The sequence below is a fragment of the Sipha flava genome, unplaced genomic scaffold (assembly GCF_003268045.1).
Source record: "Sipha flava isolate LNK unplaced genomic scaffold, YSA_version1 18324_pilon_pilon, whole genome shotgun sequence".
Lineage (NCBI taxonomy): Eukaryota > Metazoa > Arthropoda > Insecta > Hemiptera > Aphididae > Sipha > Sipha flava.
In genome coordinates, this window is record NW_020272259.1 from 1 (window position 1) to 24,985 (window position 24,985).

The following is a 24,985-nucleotide window of genomic DNA, read 5'->3' on the forward strand; positions in this document are numbered from 1 at the left end:
TTTTTAGTCCCGATGCCTGTTCAATAGTAGGTATATGTTTAATGGATTCATCACTTATTATTTTTTCCATGCAAGTAATTAATTCTTCCCTATACTCGAATACAGTATTTACTGTTCTAGAATGGAAATTCCATCTTGTATGAGCTGCTTTAGGTAAACGTCTTTGAACAACTTCGTCCAAAACAGCAGTTCTTTGAGAAGACGTTGAAAAAAATTTACAAAAACCTCCAAGGCTAGCAAAAAAAATCCGAACATTCCTATTTATTGAAGCAGCATTAGCCATAACTAAATTAAGCTGATGAGCGTAACAATGTACATAATTAGCATTTGGATAATGTTGTTTAATTTTTGCCTGAACTCCGTTAATATTGCCGCTCATAACTGAAGCCATCATATGTCTGTGCAATCAATTTACCAGTGACATCTCCAATATGTTGGGCAAGTTGTTCTTTAATGCACTCAGCTAATACTTCAAAATTATGTTCTTTAGGCTTCAAAAATCCCCAAAATCTTTCAACAACTTTATCATTAACAATATACCGATAAACAATAACCATTTGAAAAATAGCACTCACATCAGTAGTCTCATCAGCTGTTATTGCTAAATAATCAGCCTTTTTGATTTCTACTGATATTTCTTGCTGACAAATATTTAACATGCACTTTAATAATTCGTTCTGTATAGTTTTTGACGTACCTTTAAAAACGGTTGCTTTTTCTAAGTGCACTTTTAATGCACTATCTAATTCCGCACTAAAACTTATTAAAGCACGAAAAATTCCTGAATTTAAAGATGTATCTTTTTCATCATGCCCTCTCAATGCTAATTCGAAAGCGCCACAAAATCTAATGCAATTAATAATTACATTCAAAATGTATCGATTGTTGGAAACTTTCTCATTGTGTAGCTCTATACCTAAATAAAAAAATACATTTTTAAACGACCAAACAGTAATAAAAAAAAAGTATATAAATAAATACCTCTTCTGTAACTGCTATCCAACATTGAAAGAACATTTGTTTTACCTAACGTTGCTAAATTCAAGGTGTTATTCATATGTTTAACAGTTAAGTCGTGTTTTTTCATTCGATCATTTAAATGATTTAAATCTGTCATTCCTGTTTTGGTCCATACCATTTCTCCACCAAATAATAAACACGGAAAACAAAAAACTGCATTACGTTTATCACAACCACAGAGCCAATTATTATACTTCGTGTAAGTATCAATGGTAAATGAACGCGTAAATTGACGTGTTTTCTTTTTAATAACTTGTATTAATTTCAAATCAGGCATAGGTCTCCCTAATGTTTTTATTTTAATTTTTTCGTCAATTGTATGTAAAGAAAACTTTTTTTCTAAAAGATAATCAACCGAATTCATTATTTATATTGTAATATAAATGAAATTGTGAGTATGATGAAATAAATCTATTACACATAACAGTGAACAGAGGCGAAATGATTACTAACATATTTTATTATTATAAAGTTCTTTTGTTAAACTAAAAATACATTTATTGGAACAAATATTATGATAATAATGACGAAAATAGAAAATACGGTGGATTATTTCTGATAAGACACGCCGTGGCGATATTGTTTACCGTATGTATGACCGAGTGTGCAGCAATTACTGCACACCACGGACTCATTTATGCGTCAACCCCCACTCCACCGACGACGGAGAGTATTTCACAGGCTGAAAGTGTTCTGACTGAGCTGCACACCAGATGATGTGTGTATATTATATAACTTACCAAATTTTAGGAGTAGTATTTTCGAGTTTTGGTGAATATGAAATGTTTGTAAAATGTATTTTGTATAATAAAATAAATATAATTTAGTAGATAATTCAATTAAATTTTACTTTTATATCTATGATAATCTATGTGGTGTGCGCACACCTGCACACCTAGACACCAGCCGCCACTGCAACAAAGTTCAAATATTAATTATACATCTGAACCTGAAGAAACATCACTTACGGAGATATCTGAAATTTGGCAAAGTAACAGTGACATACACACGCACAGTAAAGTTATATTATACATATCATCCCCTATTTCAACCCCTTACAGCCATTTTTTAGTATTAAAAAGTAGCCTATGTCCTTTCTCAGTGTCTAAACTATTTATGTACCAAATTTCATTTAAATCGGTTCAGTAGTTTCGGAGCATATTACATACAAACAATCAAATATTTCCTCTTTATATAATTATATAGATATAGATACATGGTTGCTAAAGATTATATTATATAATTTAATTAATCAGATACTTTACTATAATTATTAGAAACGTGGCATATATATATTTTTTTAGAAATAAATTTATTATTTAAAAAAAAAAAAAAAAAATAATAATCTTTGGTACAAAGAACTGCTAGTATATTATATATATTTACATAGTGTCTACCACAAATAGTAAATTATTCTTATTATTTCATAGGCGTATATAATGAGGTTGGTGACTGTAATGTAATAGACTATAATAATACTACACTAGAAACACCATTGAATAAGTTCCTTCAAATATCATCAAGAATGTGAATATTTTTCCTGTATTTTTTTCTTAATGTAGAAAGACTTCACTATTAATAATTAATTAATTAATAAATAATCTTTTAGGTTTTGAATCACAAAAGGTTGATCAACTTTTGAACAATAATATTTGTTCTGAACAAAACTTAACTGATTCAAGTAGTCCATTAACAATAATTAAGTTTTTACAATTTTCTTTATGATTTTGTTAAAAATCATTAATTAAAAACTATTCAGTCCAAGTTGGAGGCAATATTAGGGCAAGTTTTAATGCTTAATGCTACTCAAGCTAAAATGTGTACATATTTAGAGACACTCAATAAAAAAGTAAACATGGTTCTGGAAGCAGACAAACGTCTTCGAGCACTAGCATTTCTGCAACCTAAATTATCTGCAGCGTTTATTGATCTTCTTCCTATTTCTACTATGGAGGACTTAAGTGAAGTTGAGCGGCTGTTACATCCAGATTCTAATGATTTAATGAGAAATAAGGAAGACTTGATAATAATGCACAAATATAAATTAAAATTATCTTTTACTTTTTAATTTTTTAGTTAAGAAATATAATATTTATTACTGTTACAGAAGTCTTTTTTGCTCTTTAAAATTGGAAATAAACATTTGAATTCAGCAGTACGGACTGCAATGAGTTTTGTTATGACCCGCACAATTGCAGCAAATTTTAGTTTTAAAGGAAAAACTAAATTGAAATTCAGTAATTTGAATATTTTTAAAGTTATATCAGGTATGAAAATATAAAGTTAGTTTGTTTTAGTTCTAAATAAATATTTTGCTCAAGTCACTCATTTTATCTATAGTTTTTTTTTTATTTTTTATTTTATATACCCACCTTAAAAAAAAGATAAATATAATTGTTTGGTTTTCTTTTTATCTTAATTTTTAAAAATGTTAATGTTTTTGAATGGCTACTTATTACCTATAATACAGATTATAATATGCAGCTATTGAAATAAATAAAAAAAAAAACGATAAAGAATCATTTATTTAAAAAAAAACCTTTTTTTATTAAAAGTATTGTAGGTACATAATATAATTAATTATCACAAAGTAAACATAAAGAAATATGAAATTTTTAAAATAATTATATTTTTACAAATTTTTATCATGATAATTTTTGAATGACACCATATAATTTTAATTAAATATTTCTCAGGGTAAAACAATGTATTAAAATTAAATATGTATACCTACACTTTAATATAAAACAAATGGACACATTTTTTTACTATTTTTAAAAATACATGGAAAAATCATATTATGACGAAATATTAACTAAAAATAAACTATCATTTAGTATATTATTCAACCTTTGAATATTAAATTAATAATATATAACTGTAATACATAGTTTTTATTTATAAATAAATAAATATTTTAGATACATTATCTGGATACATAATAACTCCTGAAGATGAAGTATCATTTACTGATGTAGTACAAAATTGGTTAAAACATGCACTAATTCCAAAAACAAAATGTAACACTGCAGTACCACCACAAATGAAGAAAATATTGTCCAGAAAAATGACCTTTGTAATGAATAATACATAACTATGCATATTATTTTCAGTGTTAAATAAAAAAGAATGAATAAGATAGAAATATTTTGTATTGATTGTATTTTTTATTTTAGGTTGGTAATATGAATGCAAACAATAGTATTTATATAAGATATTACATAGACTATATATATTATAGACACACATGTATAAATTCCAAAGTAACTAAGATTTTAGAAAACAGCTAATTATTAATATTAATTGAATATTTTAGATTCTGAATGGAGTGATGAATGTATTGATTTTATTTTTTTGTCATCACGTTTAATAATAATAATAATAATAATAATAATAAAAGTTCTTCAAACGTAAAAATCAAGGGTGGTTTCGGGTGGCAAAGGGACCCAAAATGTATAATTTATTATAATAGTATAATAGTTTTAGTCAATATATATTGTATCTAAGTGTTAACATTTTAAATAATAATAAATAATATTAGTGTATTATATTATATACCTAACAATAACAATGGCATAACAACATCATTGCAGCAGTAATATATTTATGTTTGGTTCATAATGAATTTTAAACATATTTCGCAGAATGTAAAAGAAATTTAATTTGGGGGGGGGGGTCCAGACCCAATGAACGTTCAAATAGATATGGTGTTGATTGATAGAGTAGGGTATTATATATCGTTAAAAATAAAATATATATGTAGTGGTGCTTCATTGGTATAATATTTTGGGAGAGGGATATACAAATTAATTGTAAATAAATAAATAAACAATACGTTTATACCTGTTATTTGGCATTAAAAAAGGCCATGGGGGATCTATTCCTCATATCCCCCCTCTAAGAAAACGCCCATGTATATTATATATAGTTGTTGGCGACTATATCCGGGTTTAAGTTTTGCGGGTGTATAGAACACCGTGAGAGACTGGTCAGGTAATAATAATGTCGATAAAACACTGAACCAACACAATTTAATGAACTAAAAAGTGGACTGTATATTAAACATAAAAACACTAATAATTACAATTACAACGGCAGAACGCGACATACACTATTTTAATATAATATTCGGCCCGATGCCGATAAAAACGTGACTGTCCGCGATATGAAAATATTATAAAAAAGTTATCCCAGCGATCACTATAATTACAACAACAACTAATTGACTGTGTAACTGACAAACTGTATGGAGTCCGTGGCATGTCGGCCTTTTATATCCATAGAACACGGTAGCTTGAAAATTCTAGAAATTACGCGGCTGCGTCGCCCGCAAACCGGTTTTTCCCAGAAGAAACACGTGCCGCCGTGCGCCCGGTCGTAGACCGGCTGTGCCAACGAACTACCTTGAGAATATTCTAGACAAACTATTTTCGGACATCCTACCGCTTTTGAAAGGCATGCTCTTTCAAAACAAAAACTTATTTACAAAAAAAAATAAATAAAATATAACAAATTACAAATCCCTTAAAAATATACAAGTATACAAACAGAATATATATAAAATTATAACACTTCGGAAAATTTAAACATTATACAAATTATTTACAATCAAATTAATAATAAAGAAAGCTATACAATATAAATATGTGGAAATCCTTTCTTCAAGTTAACGGTAGTTTTACCAATTTAACTACGGGTCTTTTCATGACTCCATCTGCAGTCTTTACCGTTGCGACACGAACTACTTGATCTGCTCCAGGATGTACATCGATGACACGTCCCATCTGCCATGACATCAGTGGTAGGTTTGAAGAAGTGATAACGACTACATTTCCCACAGATAATGTTGGATTCGGAGTATACCATTTTTGACGAGCTTGTAGCGTATGTAAATACTCTCGCGACCAACGACTCCAGAATAATTGTTTGCCTGTTGTATTAATTGCCATCGATTTAAACGGTTAGTTGGTACGTCCTTAGGTTTTGCTCCGGTAAGGCCATGATCGGCTGGCCTATTAGGAAATGTCCAGGTGTCAGCGGAGTAGAATCATTGGGACTGTTAGAGAGCGTCGTCAGTGGGCGTAAATTCAGCATACCTTCTATACTAACTATGAGTGTCATCATCTCCTCCATTGTAAGGATTTGCGTTCCAATTATTCGTTTCAAATGGATTTTTGCGCTCTTAATAGCTGCTTCCCATAGTCCGCCAAAATGTGGGGCAGCCGGTGGATTTAATAATATCCGCATGATATCCAAATATATCTGTAATGGGATCCCAATGTACATCTAAAACCTTTAACTTTGTGTCGTCAGTTGGTGTTAGTTCTATTGCATGATTCTCGACAGGTACACATTTCAATACATCGTCACAATTACTAGCCCACTTTTTTAATTCAAACTCACCACACTTTAATAATCGAATAAGGTCCCTCTGTAAATCCAGCAAGTCTTTTGTACTGTCAGCACCAGCCAATATATCGTCAACATAAGTATTATAAATTAACAAGCCCTTGGCACGAGGAAATCTTGCACCATCGTCAAAGTCCAACTGACGTAGACATTGCAACGCAAGAAATGGGCCAGCATTTACACCGTAAGTGACCGTAAGTAATTCATATTCATGCACCTCCTCTTTCGGAGACCGACGCCACAAGATATGTTGATATACGCAATCTTCTTCTCGCACTCGAATTTGCCGATACATCTTCGTGATGTCAGCAACAAAAATGTACTTATAAAATCTGCTGCGCAATAGTACATCACCAATTTTTGTTTGTAATTTTGGGCCAGTGCACAAACAGTCATTCAATGATTTTCCTGATGTGGATTTAGCCGAGGCATCAAATACAACACGAATTCTCAAACCCTGTTCTTTACGTTTAACCACAGCATGGTATGGGATAAAATATTTTCCTGGTACCGATGCCAGTCTTATATGGCCCAAAGCCATATACTCGTCCATGAACTTGCAATATGCGGCCTTTAACTCGGAATCTTTTGCGAGTCATTGCTCAAGATTATATAAACGATTTAGAGCCATAGAACGAGATGATCCTAAATCCGTTGGGCTCCCGCCATTGGTTGACGCCTTCTGCACCATTGACTGTTCTGTTTCAGTGCATACAATCGACCGAAAAGATAATGCCACATAAAATTGACCAGAGGCGTCCCTTATCGTTGTCTTCTCAAACCATGCTTCACATTGATCGCCCTCTGTTGTCGGTAATTCTGGTCGATCTGGTTCTTCTGTTGTCCAGAATTTTGCACAAAATCATATATATCTGGCGTTGCACTTACCGATAACGAAACTAAAGACGTAGTTGGTGACTTTGCCAATGATCCTACTACGATCCATCGGAGATGAGTGCTCATGGCGGAAGGCATACCTGCAGTATGTATAATATCTGCCTTGGACGGTAACATGTGAGGATATAAGTCATTTCCTATTAACAATTCGACTGGCCCAGGAACATCAAACTCCGGATCGGCTAGCGCCAAGTGGCGATATCGCTCACGTACTGAAGCAGGGAGTTTATCACCAGGTAGTTGCGTTGTAATGTGTGTAAGTATAAAGACATCGGAAGCACAAAACTGCGGCTTTTCAGCGTGAAGAGGGACAAATTGATTTTGTGTGGCCCTTTCACTTTACTAACTGGCTGCTGCGAAAACCCAGATACCTCAACTCGACTCTTACTACGTCTCAAGCCAAGTCGAGTAGCACATTTAGACGTGATCGCGGAGACTTGAGAACCGCTGTCCAATAAAGCTCGTACAACTTGTAATTAACTATTAATTAATAATATAATTAATAATAATGCTGCAGATAGGCCTACAAAGACCACCCCAGTTACTTTTTTGTTCTCGTATCCGTCTTCTATGTGTTGGCATAGGTTTAGTACCTGCCCTGTACAATTTTTGCCTGGCCTAAAACCAGCTTGCTCAGGTATAAGTTTCCTTTCGATTTGACTCTTCATACGATTCATAATCATATGTTCATACAGTTTGAAAGTATGACATAGCAGAGATATCGGCCTGTAATTTTTTGAGTTTTTGTAATCTTTGCCTGGTTTGGGCAGTGCCACTACTTTTGCCTTTCTCCACATTTTGGGTACTAAGGCCTTGTCACGTCATGAGTTTAGAAAAGTTAGTAGCCATTGTTTAGATTTTATGCTGAATTCTTTTATTTGTTCTGTCATTACTTCGTTTACCCCAGGTGCATTTCCGTTTTTCATCTCCTTCAGACTCTCATTTAGTTTATCAAGAGTAAAGTCAAGCTGGAAATTATTTTTCTCGGAGTCTCGGATTCTGGTGAGTTTTTCTCTTTTGATTTTTGCCCCTGATTTACCGTTTAAGAGTAACTGTGAGGCTACTTGGTTAGCTGTTACGTTTATATCATTTGTGTGTGTAACTGGGTCTCCATTTAGTCTCTTGATGAGTCGCCATGCTTTTTTGCTGTTCTTGGTCATATCTGTATTCTCAATGAGTTCATGCCATCGGTCGTTTCTATCTTTACATAGGTGGTTAATCAGGGTTTCTCCTAGCATCACTGTCTCTTCTCTAAATGGGTCAGTAGTGAAAGATGTTCCATATTTTTTATTTATTTCGCAAGTTTCTTCCGTCATTCTGCTTATATACTGTTCTCTACATCCCCGTGGAATATGTAGTCTTGAGATTTTCTTGACTTTTTCTACAAATTTCTCATAGTTGTCTGGCTTTGGGTCTAAGTTACATATTTCTTTATCTAAACTTTCCCTAAAATCTTTCCACTTAGCCTTTCTAAAATTAAATCGTCTTTTAAACGGTACGGTTTGGGATCTCACGACTTCTGTGACACTTAATGTCAAGCCTCTATGTTGAGTATTTGGTATGGGGTCACATACGTTCTTTATGGCTTGGGAGGCTATTTTATCGCTTACGAAAGTTAAGTCTGGGTTGTAACTTTTCTTCCACCGGACACTATTAAAGGATGAGGGAAGTTTTAGATCGTGGACTAGGGACAAGCCTTTAGCCTCAGCCCATGTTTCAACGTTCTCTCCATTTTTATTCGTTTCTTGGTATCCCCATGTGATACAATGATTGTTGAAATCACCCAAAACTATCTTTGTACCACAGTTGTCGAAGTTATCCGGTTTTACAAAATCGAACGCGATGTTTGGTGGTTTGTACACCGACGTAATTGTACAATTTAGTACCTCAATGGTTAGTATCTCGATCTGGTTGTTATGACTATATGATGCACTTTCGACCACCAGTTCTGGTTTAGTATATATTGCACTTCCATACTGTGGATGTGGTAAATCAATGACTAGATTCATTCCCGGTATTTTTGGCCTAACGCTGGCCTCATCCCGGTGCGTTTCTTGGACACATAATACGTCGCACCTCTGTGACTTACAGAGTGAAGTAAGAAGCTCACTTTTAGCCACGGAAAAGCCTTCGATATTTTGTGTTATCACATTTATTGCTGTCGGAGGAAGAGGAGGTAGCCCTAAAAAGGGCCTTTTTGATTTTAAATGTCTAGGCATTCTAGCACCGGTGTTGGTAAGATTGGATCGCGATATTTATTCTGGTATGAGGTTATATGTCGCGATGCAGGGGACGCCAGCCACGTGCAGGCTCTTACCATGCCCCCCATTTTACTGTCGATTTAGCATTATTATTTTAAGACGCTAAAACTAATTGTTGTTTTCACCTTTGCCCTGAATTTTCTACACATAGATTATTACGTAGGTAACTAACCTATTTATTAATATCTATACTAAATTATATTGATTATTAATTATTAAATCTGCTTAGCCTTGGGCTAAGCAGATTTAATACACAATTGTGTTACAATTAATTACACAATTGTACCTACAACTGATTATATAGCGATAGAAAAATCTAGATTATATTACATAGAGTTAACCCTTTCAGACCCATAATTATTTAATGTAAATAAAATTTTTTTTTTTACATATTTACATTCACAGTACATTAATTAACATATTTGCAAATTTTTATTGTTTTTGCATTAATATCCTCAAAGTTATGGAATGGGTCATCAGAATGACCCATAGGTTTTTATGGAGCTTTAATTGTTAATGAAAAATACACATTAATATTAAAAAAAAACTTGTTTTATTTGTGTACAAAAAAAAATTAAAACTGAAGTATATAAAACATTGAATTATTGTTAAACTCTTAAAACGTAAATGTATAATAAATAAAATCAAATTAATAAAATAACAAACAACTCGTACTTACATAAAATAAATAAAGAATTAAAAATAAAATATATACCTGTTAAGAATTCAAAGTTTATCTTTTTAGAATTTTTTTGAATACTTGATGCGGTAAAAATAAAATGAAACTTAGTTTTTTTTGTGAAATTCTGCAAAACAATTTCTATCTTTAGTTAGACACAAGTGAACATTGCATTTAGAACAGTAAAAATGGGTTCGATTGTTTCTAGAACACGTAGGATTTTTGCATTTTGTCGCGTTCTTCAACCTATCCATTTTTGGCATATGATCTATCCTATCATACCTTGACACATCAGGAGGCAATGAACTGTCAGTGCGATTAGTTGAAGAATATAGAGGTGGAAAAGAAGATAATGATGAAGTTGGTGTTTAAGAACTGTAAGAAAGTTTAGTTGGGCGTCCTACTCTATTTTTTTTCATTGGCGGAGTCTGTAGAGTAGTACTAATCATTTCTTCAGCTAACTGAAGCCGAAAATGTAGAAAATCCAAAATTTTTTTTTCGGTAAAAGTAGTTCCTCAGCTTCCTTCTTGTACTGTAACCATGAATTACTTGCTACTAAATCAAATGCGTGAAAAATCATTCTAAGCGTCCATTTTCTAGATTTAATAAAAGTCCTGTACAAACTAATCATTTGGTCCGATTTGTCTACACCACCCATACTGGCATTGTATAACTTTACAATCTCTGGCCTTTCAACTGTAACGTACTGTTTTAGTTTTTTATCATATCGTTGTACATAATCAAGTGTACCAGATGTTATAAAATTTGAGGCTAATGTTACTGATTTATTGTCGTACCATTTTACCAAACCTATGGCACAAGCATTTTCGACATTAGATTGTATTTCATACGTCGATCCTCTACCCATTTTTGACATAATTTTATCACTCAATAAGGGTGGATTCATAAAACGATTTATTCTGACTGTTCCTGATGCATATATACCGAGATTATAAAGTCGCTCAAATAATGAATAAGTGGAAAAAAAATTATCAAAATATAAAAAATGAGTTTTTTCTTTCAAAGTTTGTACTAAAAATAAAACTACCGAAGCTCCAAATCCAAATTATTTCAATTGATTTTGATCTAATTCTGTTAAACTGCCTTGGTATAGTATGAAATCATAAATAATTCCACACTCAGACGCCAAAACAAAAATTTTAACGCCCCAAGGACTGGGCTTGTTTCTCATATATTGTTTTACCGATAATTAGCCTTTGAACGGCACCATTTGCTCATCGACACACAAATTTCGGACTTTCGATAAATTATTACATTTTTTTCTAATTTGATTATACAAGGGTCGAACTTTTATAAATTTATCTACATTATTACGAGGTATATCTAAATTATTAATTATATGTAAATTATTCCGTAACTGTAAAAAACGATCACGGGACATAGAATTTGAAATCAATGGTACTCTAAATTTTTCTTCCCAATACATACGTATCCTTGGAAACTTCAAACATCCCATAATTAAATGAATTGCGATAAATGTTTGTATTTCTTGTTTATTTGTGTGTTTAAAATTTGTTAAACATTTTTGTACAGCATACAAATTGGTGTTAAACGCTATAGTTTCAAAAAAATCATACTCGAAATATTCCATAAAAAAATCAATAGGGTTACGTAAAAAATCAACCTGATAGTGTTTCAATGTCTTCTAATACAATATTTGGACATTGAAATGGTTGTTGTAACCATTTTATATTTTTTTTAGGAGTGATCGGAAACTCATTTCTTGGAGGAGCAATAAGGGGAACAGTATCAACAACCATAGTATCATACGTTTCCAAACTATCAACAGCATTAGTATCATTAGTATCCATAAAATAATCTAAATTACCGTCAAACTGTTCTAATAAACCATCTAATTCTTCACCCAGAAAATCATCTTCCCTGTCAACTGCTATGTTGTCTTCCTCATCATCTGAAATATCTAATTCAGAAATTTCCCCATTTTCTAACAATTCTAATATTCCTTGTCTCGTTAATTTATTAGCCATTTTTCCACGATACAATAAAAATAAATTAAAAAAGAGTGAAAAAGCACAATATATATAAAACAATTGTTACAATACACAATAGGTTGTAATTGTTTTTCAATTATTGTGATAATAATTATAATTAACTATACACAAGTGTGATTGCACGAACGTGTGATAACAATATTACCCTCCAAATTAAACAACAATCTTGCACATGGCCTAATGGGCGTAGAAGCCGATGGGTCATTACAATGTACCAATGTTCAATCACCTAACAAAGGAGCGGAAATTGAATCACGTGCATGGCGATAACAACATATGATTCATAAAGTATTAAGCAATAAAATAAAAATTACTCATAGGGCACGATCTAGCGGTAAAATTATAACGAACAAAATAATTTTTTTTTTTTTTAATTTTTTTTCATTCAAAATATTTTACAAAAAATATTATTATATGTGTGAAAATTACTAAAAATCATATATTTTATATTTTTACTATATTCAAGATAATATTTTCTACAATGTTATCAAGACAGAATTAAATTAGCATTATTATTTAATTAGTTATACGTAATCTAACTAGTGGGTCATTTTAGTGACCCACCGGTCTGAAAGGGTTAAATAAAATACAATTATCAAAATGTAACCAAATAACAAAAACATTAATATGTCCTTATGATCAACAGCTATATAATTTAGATAATTCATGTGAATTAATGATATTTAGGAAAATCCGGTGTAATACTTGATCAATGTAACTTAAGAAATGTCAATTTTTAATTAAAGTATGTGGCATAGGCTAGAAGACACAAATTCGTGGATATATATTACAGATAAGAATAATATCATTGTTAAATGTAAAGATATATCTGAAGTAGAAACAGTAAATGTAAATGGTATGGCAATCTTAGAATTAAGTAATCAATTTGAGGCCAATACAAATGATGGAACATTGCTAATATCACAGAGAAAAGTAACTACGAAAGTGTATAAAGATATTATCCCACAGTTAAACGTGTCAATTGACCTCCAAATTCCAGTAGCCAATAGAAATGTTATTTTAGATAAATTAATGATTTTAAATAGTAATAAATCTATTATAAAAAAACAATTTAAATAAACTATTGGAATATTCAAATTCTTTAGAAGATTTAAGACAACTATCAACAAACAATGACACTATGATAAAAATAATGGTGCGGAATTGTATGGATTGTTACTGTAATATGCATATATTACTGAGAAGTAATAATACGCATATTCCGAGTCATAAAAACGTACCAAAAATAACTATTGCACACATAAACTTTAACGAGTGCCACGCGCAAAATCTCAGATTACAAGAAACCGCGAACATCAATCGTTCAAATAAGACAACCAGGCCAAGAATAGCCACGTGCCGAAAACAACGCAATTAAAATAGAATCAAACAGAGTATATAAAGGCTCCGTTTCACCACCAACGGGAGACGTGTCCAGCTATCAGACCAAGCCCTTCTGAGTTTCGTCTTCGATATTGTTAGTGCACGAATTTATAATTTATATTTGTATCTGTATTTATTAAAGTGTTTACAAGTGTTTAAATTAATTATTGAATCAATTTACCCTGATCCAACAACATCATTACGATAGGTACCCGTTTTTATTGGGTACCACGTAACATTACTATAAAGCAATCTATTTAACCCTTAGAAGCATAGTTACATAACGAAACCGCATATTTATTATTTTCTGTATCGTAATGGTGTTTTGTTTTGTTTTTAAAAATACTACTAAATTTCCACTAGATACCGCTAATTACAAGTTAATCTGCACCATTGATACGGTGAATCATAATCTTCTACTTAAGAAAATATATGAATGCACAAGTGACTGGCACCTTGTCTAAATTATATCCTCTATGCTACACAACCGGCGTTTTACAGTCACACTAAATAACAAATGGAGCAAATGGAGAAACCAACAAAATGGCCTACCCCAAGGCAGTGCATTAGCGCCTATGCTATTCAACATATACACCAACGACCAACCCATCATCAAAGAAACAAAACATTTCCTATACGCAGACGACCTGGCCCTAACAGCACAGGACACAACATTTGAAATAGTCGAACGTAAACTCACCAGATCACTTCAAGAATTAACAAACTATTACACAAAAAACCAACTAAGACCCAACCCAGATAAGACACAGGTATGCAGCTTCCACCTTAGAAACCGCGAGGCAAAAAGAGAACTAAAAGTTGAATGGCTTGGAAAACCACTGGGAAATACAGAACATCCAGTCTACCTAGGGGTCACACTGGACAGAACCCTTACATTCAAAGAGCAGTGTAAGAAAACTAAAATGAAAGTTGAAGCAAGGAACAACCTAATACGAAAACTAGCAGGTAGCAAGTGGGGTGCAACTCCAAACACGATCCGTACTACTGGACTAGCACTTTGTTTCTCAGCAGGTGAGTATGCTTGCCCAGTTTGGAACCAATCTAAACACACAAAACATGTCGACACGGCCCTTAATGAGATATGTAGGATAATAACTGGTTACCTTAAACCAACGCCACTTAAATATATATATCCATTAGCAGGAATAGTCCCACCAGGAATACGAAGACATGCGGCCACATTTTGTATTAACTTCAATTAATTTTAATTTTTTTTTTGCATTTATATTTATTAGTTAACCACTATAACTTTTGATTTTAAAATGGAAACATGTATTATAAATTCCATAAATATATAGATACGAGTATAGCTTTTTTTATGAATTATAATATTCAAATTTAAATTTTTCGTTTATCCGTCATCGAGATACAGTTCCTCAAAGTTTTGTGGGGTTTTAATGTTTTGCGTCATAGTCAGTAAAGACCATAAGTTATTGGTAATTTATGGCTAAATGCAAGAAATGGTATCATGATAAAGTGATTGGCCACTGTGTTGCTCGTAAAATCAATCACCCAGTTAAGATATGACTAGCGTACGGACATTGTAGTAGTAAAACAATAGTAAAATTGGTTACAATATTGCACTAAAATTTTTTATGAATTTCTGACTAAAAATTATTTGCACATTTTCATGATATTTACGTATTTTTGTTAAAATTCAAACTTTAAATGCTTATAAAAATACATAAATAAAAAAACACACCATTGTGAAATCAATACATTCTTACACTCAGAATCGAAAATTTGAAAAATAGTTAAAACTTTTGTGTAAATGACTAAGTTCAACTAAATTGAAAAAAATCCGAAAATTGCACTTAAGAGTTTTAGATTTTAATTCGTACTTAAATGGAACACATTTAAAACTTACTTAGCAATAAATTGGAACAGTAGAAGGAAAGATGCAAATGCTACAACATCCTTGCCCTAGTGATGGCTATAATAGCAAATTATTAATATTTATTATTCATTTTAACAGCACTACTTCAAATATATATGATACTGATAATAATGAAGATTCTGGCTCAGACGAAGAGGAAATAAATATCACACAAGATGATATACTGCAGTCATCACCAGTAACGCAATGTCCTCAATCTCCATCGACTTCAAAATCACAAAAATCGACTCATAAAAGAAAAAATTTAAAAGTCACTGAATTATTAGAAAAACGATCAAAAGAAAGAACAGAGCTGATGACACAACTGATCACTAAAAAAAAAAATACGGATGAGTACGATGATGTTGATCATTTTTTCAAAAGTTTAGCTCTATCTGTCAAAAAGTTGCCACCACACTTGATTTCACAGGCGAAATTGAAAATGTTGACAATTGTGACTGACTTGGAACTTCAAGCTGCAGATAATCAGTTGTCAGATGTCAGTTCTTAGCCTTATAATGTTGTTCTGTATATTTTTTCTAATTTCGATTGGAAAGTCTGTTCTTTTACTCAATGCTACCATTTTTTTCGAATAATTCCTTAACAAATGATTCCTACATTCAATTTTTCGCACTCTCAATGACGGTCCATTTGGAAGTATCTCATTTAATCGTTTTATAACACTACTGTCTCCATCGCCTAAATTACACATATTGTATAAAATGTATTTTATAATATAAAATTGTATTATTTATGTGTTACACTAAACATTAAATATATACGTTATTATTTTTTATTCATATTTAATTAGTAAACTTGGATTATATTTATATTTTATATTATTGCCGATCAATTTAGAAAATTTAACTCCATGCAACTCGATACTTTTTTTAAATCCATCTGCAATTCCATCAGCTTCAATACTTGTAGCTCCTTTATTCCAATTCATAAAACAAAAATGATTTGGAATTTTCATTTTTTTATTCAATGCTCTCTCACATGTTACACAGTATCGATTTCTAATTCCGACAAACAAAACTTTTTTTGTTTTATAACCAATTATACTTGCCTAAAATAGAAATAATATTACCCACTGATAATTTATTTTTTTTTTAAATCATTTTGCTTATTTCAATACTTACTACTCCCGATAATGCATCGTATTTCGTACTATAACTTCTTTTCGACCACTGACCGTCTGTTACCACAGTTATCAAAGGAATACCATCTATATCAATGTCACCGGATTCTATTGCCAATTTCTTCCCTTTTTCTCCGGCTTTTTGCATTTCATCCCACGCAGTATATTTAATTTCAAGTTGTAGATTATTTTCTATTGAAATATAAGTTGCAGGGGACATTGATGGTACTTCTAATCCAGAAAAAAGTTCAGAAAACTGTGTGTAACCAATTCTTAAATAATGTTTTCCGAATATTTTAAAATTGATATGTTTTATATTATATAATTCATAAATATATTTTTTTGTATCTTGTCTGCATACCTATTGCAATAGAGCTACTTACGGCAGCTTTATTGATGGACCAATTATCGTTAGGTACAATTTTAGTAGAACTAATTTTTTTTTCTAAATTACACATTTTGCATTTAAATTTAAAATAAGAGTAAAAACCTGAACGAATTTCATTTACAAATTGCATGTTCATAAAATTACAATTAAAACCACAGTCATGTTTCATATTTTGAATTTGAAAAAATATATGAGACATGTCAACAATCCTAAGACCAGATTTCAGTAGTTATTATTCTGAAATTATAAAACAGTTATTGTAGTTACTTAAAATTTATTAACACGTTATTTTCGAAAACATACTCCGTTGGTAAGTTTTCGATTTCTGGATCTTTGACGATTTCTAGTTCATGTAAATTAAAATTTTCACATGGCATACTATTATTTTCAATAGAATCTAATATATTTACTCCAGGAATGTGAATTTCATTGTTTGGGAAAACATTAACTTTAACTCTAACATTATAACAAAATTAGTTATAACTAATAGCAATTAAACGTACACGGAGTACGAACACAAAAAATAAAAAAGATACATTATTGTAAAATCAATACCATCACACCGTTCAGAATGTTATCATCAGAAATATTTTGTGGGTATTAAAATTAAAATAATTTTTAATGAATATATAAGTATATTACCAACAAATTAACAAACCTATTATGAACCGCAATAGTGTTGTTCCAAACATAGCACGCCCCATCGCCGTTTTTCATGTTGTAAAATGTTAAGTTGTACGTAGCTAGTCTTCTTTTATAGTAAAAGTTTGATATTTCGCCTTCAGGTGTGATCAATATTGCTTGCAAATCAAAACATGCAGAAAATATCGTTCCATTTATTGCATTTTGTTTATCCATCTCTTTTGCTTTTCGTGAAGCGTTTTTTTCTAAATCGTGTTTTAATTTAATTTCTTCTATTTCATGTGTTTTCTGTATTGTATTTTTATAAGTTTCGCATACACTGCACTGATCTTTTTTTGGTATATGAAAACCGATGTTAAAATCATAATTGAAAATACGTCGATATGCAGTTAAATTTGCCCACTTTAACATATTATTTTCTTTACAATATTGTTCATACATGCTATGCATTTTTGAAATATTTAACTCTCCAGATATAAATGTGCGCGAGGTTTGTTTCCTTAAATAATGCGATTCAATGGTTGGTTAAAGTTTTATATGATTGCAGACGGAATCCTTAATTAACGGGTCAATAGCTTTATGATTTTTGTGTTTTCCTCTAAGATCTTCAGACAAAAAACCATTTTGAAGTTTACTTCTTACAGTTCGAGTTGTACGATCCGTAATATTTAAAGTATTTTTAAAATAGGTTTTACATACTTGTACTAGAAGACCATTAATATTAAAACTATATCTGTAATTTAAAGATCGGTTACTATTCTGTTTAGGATAACGATGTTTAGGATTTATGTCGGTGACATGCCGACTTATAAATTCCCATTGTCTTGATAAGTTTCCTAACTTCCAATATTCCTTAAAAATTAAATTTCTCTTATCTTCGGATATTTTTTTTGTACAATTAAATCGACATTTTGAACTACAAGGTTCTTAGGGGTAGGGGTAGGGGCCCATTAGGTCAATACTGACTACTTCCCAGGGTTGTCTGGGTTTGCGGGTGGACATAGGGTCAACCGGTCGAGAGTTCAGTGGTTCGGTACATGCACATATGTGACATGCGGTGACTTGCGATGATGTGGTCGTGATACCGCCAGATCACATGTTGTGATCAGGATCGAGGTATGACGATTAATGTGTGTCTCTTTACGTTCCTTCGCAGAAGGCCATCCGTTAGAACAAAACTGTCCGTAAAATCGTGGGTGCTTCTGGTGTTACGAGCGGGGGTTTCCGATTTTAACGACCTAATGATGTCTCGCGTATGGGGGTCGTCGGATTGCCACGACGCGAGTGTAGTGATGGAGAACGGGGCGTCGCTACGTACGGCATCCGTTTTGGATGTTGCGAAGATATGGTCAACCTGGGTACTAGTAGTGATGGTGGGTTTGGATGAGGTTGGTACTCCTACTAGTCGTTCCTCTAGTTGGTCTTCGTCTACATGTGGCCCAGGGGTGGGATGTCGCGACAACATGTCGGGTCCCTCGTTTTTGACTCCAGGTACGTGTATCGTACGGAAATCCAAGTTTGGTAGGTGAAGTGCCCACTTCGTCAATTTTGAATTCTTGTCCTTTGCCCTGTGTAGCCATGTTAGGGCTACATTATCGGTGTACAGCTCAAACGGTCGCGCCTCGAGGTACGGTCTAAACTTGTCCGTTGCTTATGGTATGCTCAGATTTTAGATATAAATAAATATATATATATATATATATTTCTATTATATAAAAATAAGTCCGGTTTTCCTCCCTGACGCTATAACTCCAGAACGCACGAACCGATTTCCACGGTTTTGCATTCGTTGGAAAGGTCTTGGGCTCCGTGAGGTTTATAGCAAAGAAAATTCTGGAAAATTCAGGAAAAATTCAACAGAAAAGTGGGGAAATCGTTTTTCACATACAGCGCCATCTATTATACATAGCATGTACTTCAAACCAATAGCAACGGTGCGTGATAAAGTGTGTGATAGATAGTCATTATTCTCTGTTCAGTTAATTTCATTTAAGCTCAGTGTAAATTATGTGGATCGTGCATTTGAAGTTAAATTCAACACTCTGTCCATAGTCCAAAATGCCTAGAGAACGACGTGCGAACATCGGCCGCCGCACAAGACATGCAAGCCAGCAACAAGTCTATTCAAGGAACTTAAGAGAAGAAAGAAAAAATATAATAAGAGAAAATGACCGATTGAGACATCGCGTGAGCACACGAAGATCATTGGCATCATACAATCGCTTGGCATTCCAATATGATCCCACTGCGAACTACAGTGATGATGAAAATTTGGATATTGGACGAATGACGACTATATGCCGATATTGCAATGCGGTAAAGTTCAAAAGAGAAACGGTTGGATTGTGCTGCGCAAGTGGAAAAGTCAAACTGGATCCATTACTTACACCACCACAGCCACTGAAAACATTGTTTGATGGAAGTGATCCCGATTCCAGCCATTTTCTTCAACACATCCTTGAATACAATAACTGCTTTCGCATGACTTCCTTTGGAGCTAATATCATTCGAGAAGGCGGCTTCATGCCGACTTGCAAGGTAAAAGATACAACACACATAACCAACACATAATTGCAACACATAACAACTTCATATACACCACACACTACACCATCACACGATTTACAATGTATTCATGAACAAATTTTAATGATTATTTGCAATTACAGATACAAGGTCAAATATATCATTTGCATGGTTCAATGGTGCCAACACCAGATGAACCGCATCAATTTCTGCAAATATATTTCATTTCGTCGATGGTGGATCAGCTGAACGTGCGGTGCAATATACAGGGAGCACAACAGTTAAAGAGACGAATTATTGAACAGTTGCAAGCATTTTTTCACGCTAATAATGCTGTGGTTAATATGTTCAAAACAGCATTGGAACGAATGCCATCGGATACGCACAAATTTGTCATAAGAGCGGATTGTACTCCAACAGGTGAACATGTGCGAAGATTCAATGCACCCACCGTTAATGATGTTGCTGCAATTATTGTTGGCGATCCAACTAAATCACGAGACATTGTCGTTCAGCGAAGAAGCAATATCATGCATCGTGTAAACGAGACACATCGTTTGTACGATGCGTTACAATATCCAATCATTTATTGGCAAGGGCAAGACGGATACGACATCACGTTGAAGATGGTCGATCCAATTACAGGTACAATATTCACACACTAATTATTTCCATTATTACTTTTATTGGTTTCCATTAACAATTCATTTAATTTTGCATTTTCAGGAGTATCAACGAATAATAAAAATCTAAGCGCAATGAATTACTATGCGTATCGTATGATGATTCGTACACATGAGGAGAATGTCATTCTGAAGTGCGGTCGGCTATTCCAGCAATTCGCTGTCGACATGTATGTCAAAGTCGAGACCGAACGTTTAGCGTTCATCAGATTCAATCAGCCAAAGCTACGATCTGAGTACTATATACACTTGCGTGATGCTATTCATTCAGATGGTGATGTTCAGAATATTGGACGACTGACGATTCTCCCATCAACTTATATCGGAAGCCCACGCCACATGCACGAATACGCTCAAGACGCTATGACGTACGTGCGAAATTATGGAACTCCGGATTTATTTATTACGGTCACATGCAATCCGAAGTGGACGGAAATTGAACGCGAGTTGGAACCGGGTCAAAAACCGCAAGATCGCCATGACATAATCGCCAGAGTATTTCAGCAAAAACTCAAGGTTATGATGGATGTGCTTACTAAGTATCGAGTTTTTGGTGACACACGTTGTTATATGTACTCGGTGGAATGGCAGAAGCGTGGACTACCGCATGCTCATATCCTAATTTGGTTGCTGAACAAATTACATTCAAATGAAGTGGATGACATCATATCAGCTGAAATTCCTGATCCAGTCACTGATCCCCGTCTACACGACATTGTGACGACACAGATGGTGCATGGACCGTGCGGTGCATTAAATCCATTATCGCCTTGCATGGCTGATGGAAAATGCACAAAACGATATCCGCGACCGTTAGTTGCTGAAACAGTCACAGGGAACGATGGATATCCAGTTTATCGTCGGCGTTCAAAAGAAGATAACGGTCGAACTATCAAAGTTAAAGTTCAAAATCAAGAGATTGAGATCGGAAATGAATTCATTGTACCATATTGCCCGCTGCTATCACGAATTTTCGAAACACATGCAAACGTTGAGAGTTGTCATTCGGCCAAATCAATCAAATATTTGTGCAAGTACGTCACAAAAGGCAGCGACATGGCTGTGTTTGGTATTGCGTCGGAAAATGTGAATGACGAAATCAGCAACTTCCAAATGGGCAGATACGTCAGTACTAATAAAGCACTGTGGCGATTATTGTCATTTCAAATTCATGAAAGATATCCCACAGTTGTACATTTAGCAGTGCATTTGGAAAATGGCCAAAGAGTTTACTTCACTGAGGCTAATGCGGCACAACGAGCTGAGAGACCACCATCGACAACATTGACTAGCTTCTTTGCAATGTGTGAAGCAGATCCATTCGCAGCGACGCTGATGTACGTTGAAATGCCCAAGTATTACACTTGGAATCAATCAACAAAGAAATTCCAACGTCGCAAACAAGGAACCCCAGTTCCAGACTGGCCACAGGTGTTTTCAACTGATGCACTAGGTCGTATGTACACTGTTCATCCTAGAAACGATGAATGTTTTTATTTGCGACTGCTGTTAGTAAATGTACGTGGACCGAAATCATTTGCGCATTTGAAAACTGTGAATGGCCACCAATGCCAAACATATCGAGAAGCATGTCAACTATTGGGTTTGCTGGAGAACGATTCTCATTGGGATTTAACACTTGCAGATTCAGTTGTTTCATCAAATGCGTACCAAATACGAACGCTGTTCGCAATTATCATCACCACATGTTTTCCTTCACAACCAATTCAGTTATGGAACAAATACAAAGACGCCATATGTGAAGATATCTTGCATCGCTTGCGTATTCAAACGAATAATCCTGACATCCAAATAACCGATGAAATCTACAATGAAGGATTGATTCTGATTGAGGATCAATGCTTGACTATTGCAAACAAGCTACTGATTGAAGTAGGAATGATTGCGCCAAATCGATCGATGCACGATGCATTCAACCAAGTGTGAGAATTATAAGTGAAATTATAAGAAGATATATATATATATATAAGATATATATATATATAAGAATTATAAGAATTATGCTTGGTTAAGTCAACGAGCAATTCTTGCAGCAAAGAATAATGATGTCCACGCACTGAATTTCACCATTCAATCAAAAATTGCTGGCGATTTGGTGACATACAAATCCGTTGATTCAATAACAAATCCCGATGATGTAGTAAATTATCCAACGGAGTTTTTGAACTCTCTGGAGATACCAGGATTTCCACCACATAACTTGCAACTGAAAGTTGGTACAGTTATTTTGATACTGCGTAATTTGAATCCACCGCGACTTTGCAACGGTACTCGACTTTCGGTAAAGAGACTTATGCCGAATTTAATTGAGGCAACCATTATTAACGGAAAGTACGCAGGTGAAAATGTATGTATTCCTCGAATACCAATGATTCCGACTGATCTTCCGTTTGACTTCAAACGATTGCGATTCCCAGTTCGCCTTGCGTTCGCAATGACAATTAATAAGTCGCAAGGCCAATCGCTTAGTGTTTGCGGGATAAATTTGGAAAATCATTGTTTTTCACATGGACAGTTATACGTTGCGTGTTCACGAGTTGGGAAACCATCCGCTTTGTTTGTGTTAACGTCAGACCAAAAAACAAAAAATGTGGTTTACCAAAGAGCACTACAATGAAACAATTAAATAACACTTCATTTTAGTAGGTAATTGAAATGAATTTATTACTGTTGTGAAATTAAATAAATATTTTCCTTTTCAAATATATAACAAAAAAAATTTTTTTTCTTTATCTTTTAATCACCAAACGAAATGTTACATAAAACGAATCTGGTGGCGAAACGGAGTTCGCCGGGTCTGCTAGTATATATATATATATATATATATAATGATCTAATAGACTGCTATTTGGTATAATATACATAAGCTGCTATTAAAATATCAAATTTAAAATTAATGATAATCATTATATAATATATTATCAGCTGTTATTACAAAATAGCAATAGCTGCTATTTATCACTGCTATTTTAAAACAGCAATAGCATTATCAGATGTTATAAAAAAAAAAAAAAAAATAGCAGTTTACCATCACTATCTCTCACTCTCTTTTAGACGGCAACAATGATTAATATCTAATTAAATACAGATAATCATAAACTTTGTTTATTTAGAAAATTTGTACAGCAATAAAGCAATTATTGGAATCATACTAGGGACTGTCGCGTCCCGCGTAGTCACACGGTAAAACACATCACAAGGAGGCTCCCATGTACATCAAAAACCACAACTATGGATAAGTTAGATTATTGTGTTCACGTGGTTATTACACTAGAGATTACAACAAGGAATTAGAATATCGAAATCACAAGTGAAAGGGTTCACATAAACGTTTTTCTGGGAAATTGAAATAAAATAGTTTATCGGAATGATGTGGTGACCACATCCTGGGCATTTGCGTCAATAATTATGTCACGGTCTGGAGATAACGCACACACACTCACAATTTATAGGAAATTATCTTATTTTATTATCTTATTCATTTACACACACACATTTGGGATTTTACACACACACATACAATATCACATATAAAAGGGATCCGAAAACAAGGGCAAATCAGACGAGTTTTGGCTATGCTGCACTGAGCACCTTCACGTCAGTGTATGTTATGGTCTGGACTTAGAAATATTTCAATCATTTTTATAAGTTACAATTGTTAGGACTTAGATAATTTCTACCAAGAATATTTACAAAATTGTAGTTAGAATAATTTTACGAGTTAAATAAATTTAATTATTTTAAAAAAGTCTTAATTATTCCTGACTACACTTCCAATCAAGCGTTGACTGAAACGTTGAACTGAATTAACGGATCAAACGGTTGGCACGTAACAATACGCTCAGAAGTTTTATAAAATTCTTATTTTAATTCTTTTTTTTCTAGCGTTATAAATGATAAATAATGTAATAAATAGATAGATAGATATATATAGATAATTAATAACTAATTATTTATTAACTTTATCGGACTAAATTTACGCCTAAAACCTTCTCTGTGATATCC

General features: G+C 33.2%; 6 protein-coding genes across 6 annotated transcripts; 3 read left to right on the forward strand and 3 right to left on the reverse strand.

Annotated features, from left to right (window-relative positions):
• Positions 1 to 362: 362 nt before the first annotated feature.
• Positions 363 to 1,138, reverse strand: LOC112680986. The gene is made up of 2 exons (XM_025551251.1): positions 982 to 1,138; positions 363 to 916 (listed from the first exon to the last, which is right to left on the reverse strand). Exons 1-2 carry the CDS (start codon positions 1,136 to 1,138, stop codon positions 363 to 365), a joined length of 711 nt encoding a protein of 236 aa, XP_025407036.1.
• Positions 1,139 to 1,890: 752 nt separating this feature from the next.
• Positions 1,891 to 4,114, forward strand: LOC112680980. The gene is made up of 5 exons (XM_025551246.1): positions 1,891 to 2,011; positions 2,630 to 2,646; positions 2,780 to 3,042; positions 3,127 to 3,287; positions 3,942 to 4,114. The coding sequence occupies exons 1-5, from the start codon at positions 1,891 to 1,893 to the stop codon at positions 4,112 to 4,114; spliced, it is 735 nt and encodes a 244-aa protein (XP_025407031.1).
• Positions 4,115 to 10,723: 6,609 nt separating this feature from the next.
• Positions 10,724 to 11,134, reverse strand: LOC112680981 (piggyBac transposable element-derived protein 3-like). Its single transcript, XM_025551247.1, has one exon. The coding sequence runs from the start codon at positions 11,132 to 11,134 to the stop codon at positions 10,724 to 10,726; it is 411 nt and encodes a 136-aa protein (XP_025407032.1).
• A 4,938-nt stretch (positions 11,135 to 16,072) lies between these two features.
• On the reverse strand, positions 16,073 to 16,528 carry LOC112680982. The gene is made up of 2 exons (XM_025551248.1): positions 16,426 to 16,528; positions 16,073 to 16,278 (listed from the first exon to the last, which is right to left on the reverse strand). Exons 1-2 carry the CDS (start codon positions 16,526 to 16,528, stop codon positions 16,073 to 16,075), a joined length of 309 nt encoding a protein of 102 aa, XP_025407033.1.
• Positions 16,529 to 19,733: 3,205 nt separating this feature from the next.
• On the forward strand, positions 19,734 to 22,906 carry LOC112680983. Its single transcript, XM_025551249.1, has 3 exons — positions 19,734 to 20,288; positions 20,420 to 20,921; positions 21,003 to 22,906. The coding sequence occupies exons 1-3, from the start codon at positions 19,809 to 19,811 to the stop codon at positions 22,904 to 22,906; spliced, it is 2,886 nt and encodes a 961-aa protein (XP_025407034.1). The 5' UTR covers positions 19,734 to 19,808.
• Positions 22,907 to 22,974: 68 nt separating this feature from the next.
• On the forward strand, positions 22,975 to 23,617 carry LOC112680985. Its single transcript, XM_025551250.1, has one exon. The coding sequence runs from the start codon at positions 23,274 to 23,276 to the stop codon at positions 23,595 to 23,597; it is 324 nt and encodes a 107-aa protein (XP_025407035.1). The 5' UTR covers positions 22,975 to 23,273; the 3' UTR covers positions 23,598 to 23,617.
• Positions 23,618 to 24,985: the final 1,368 nt, after the last annotated feature.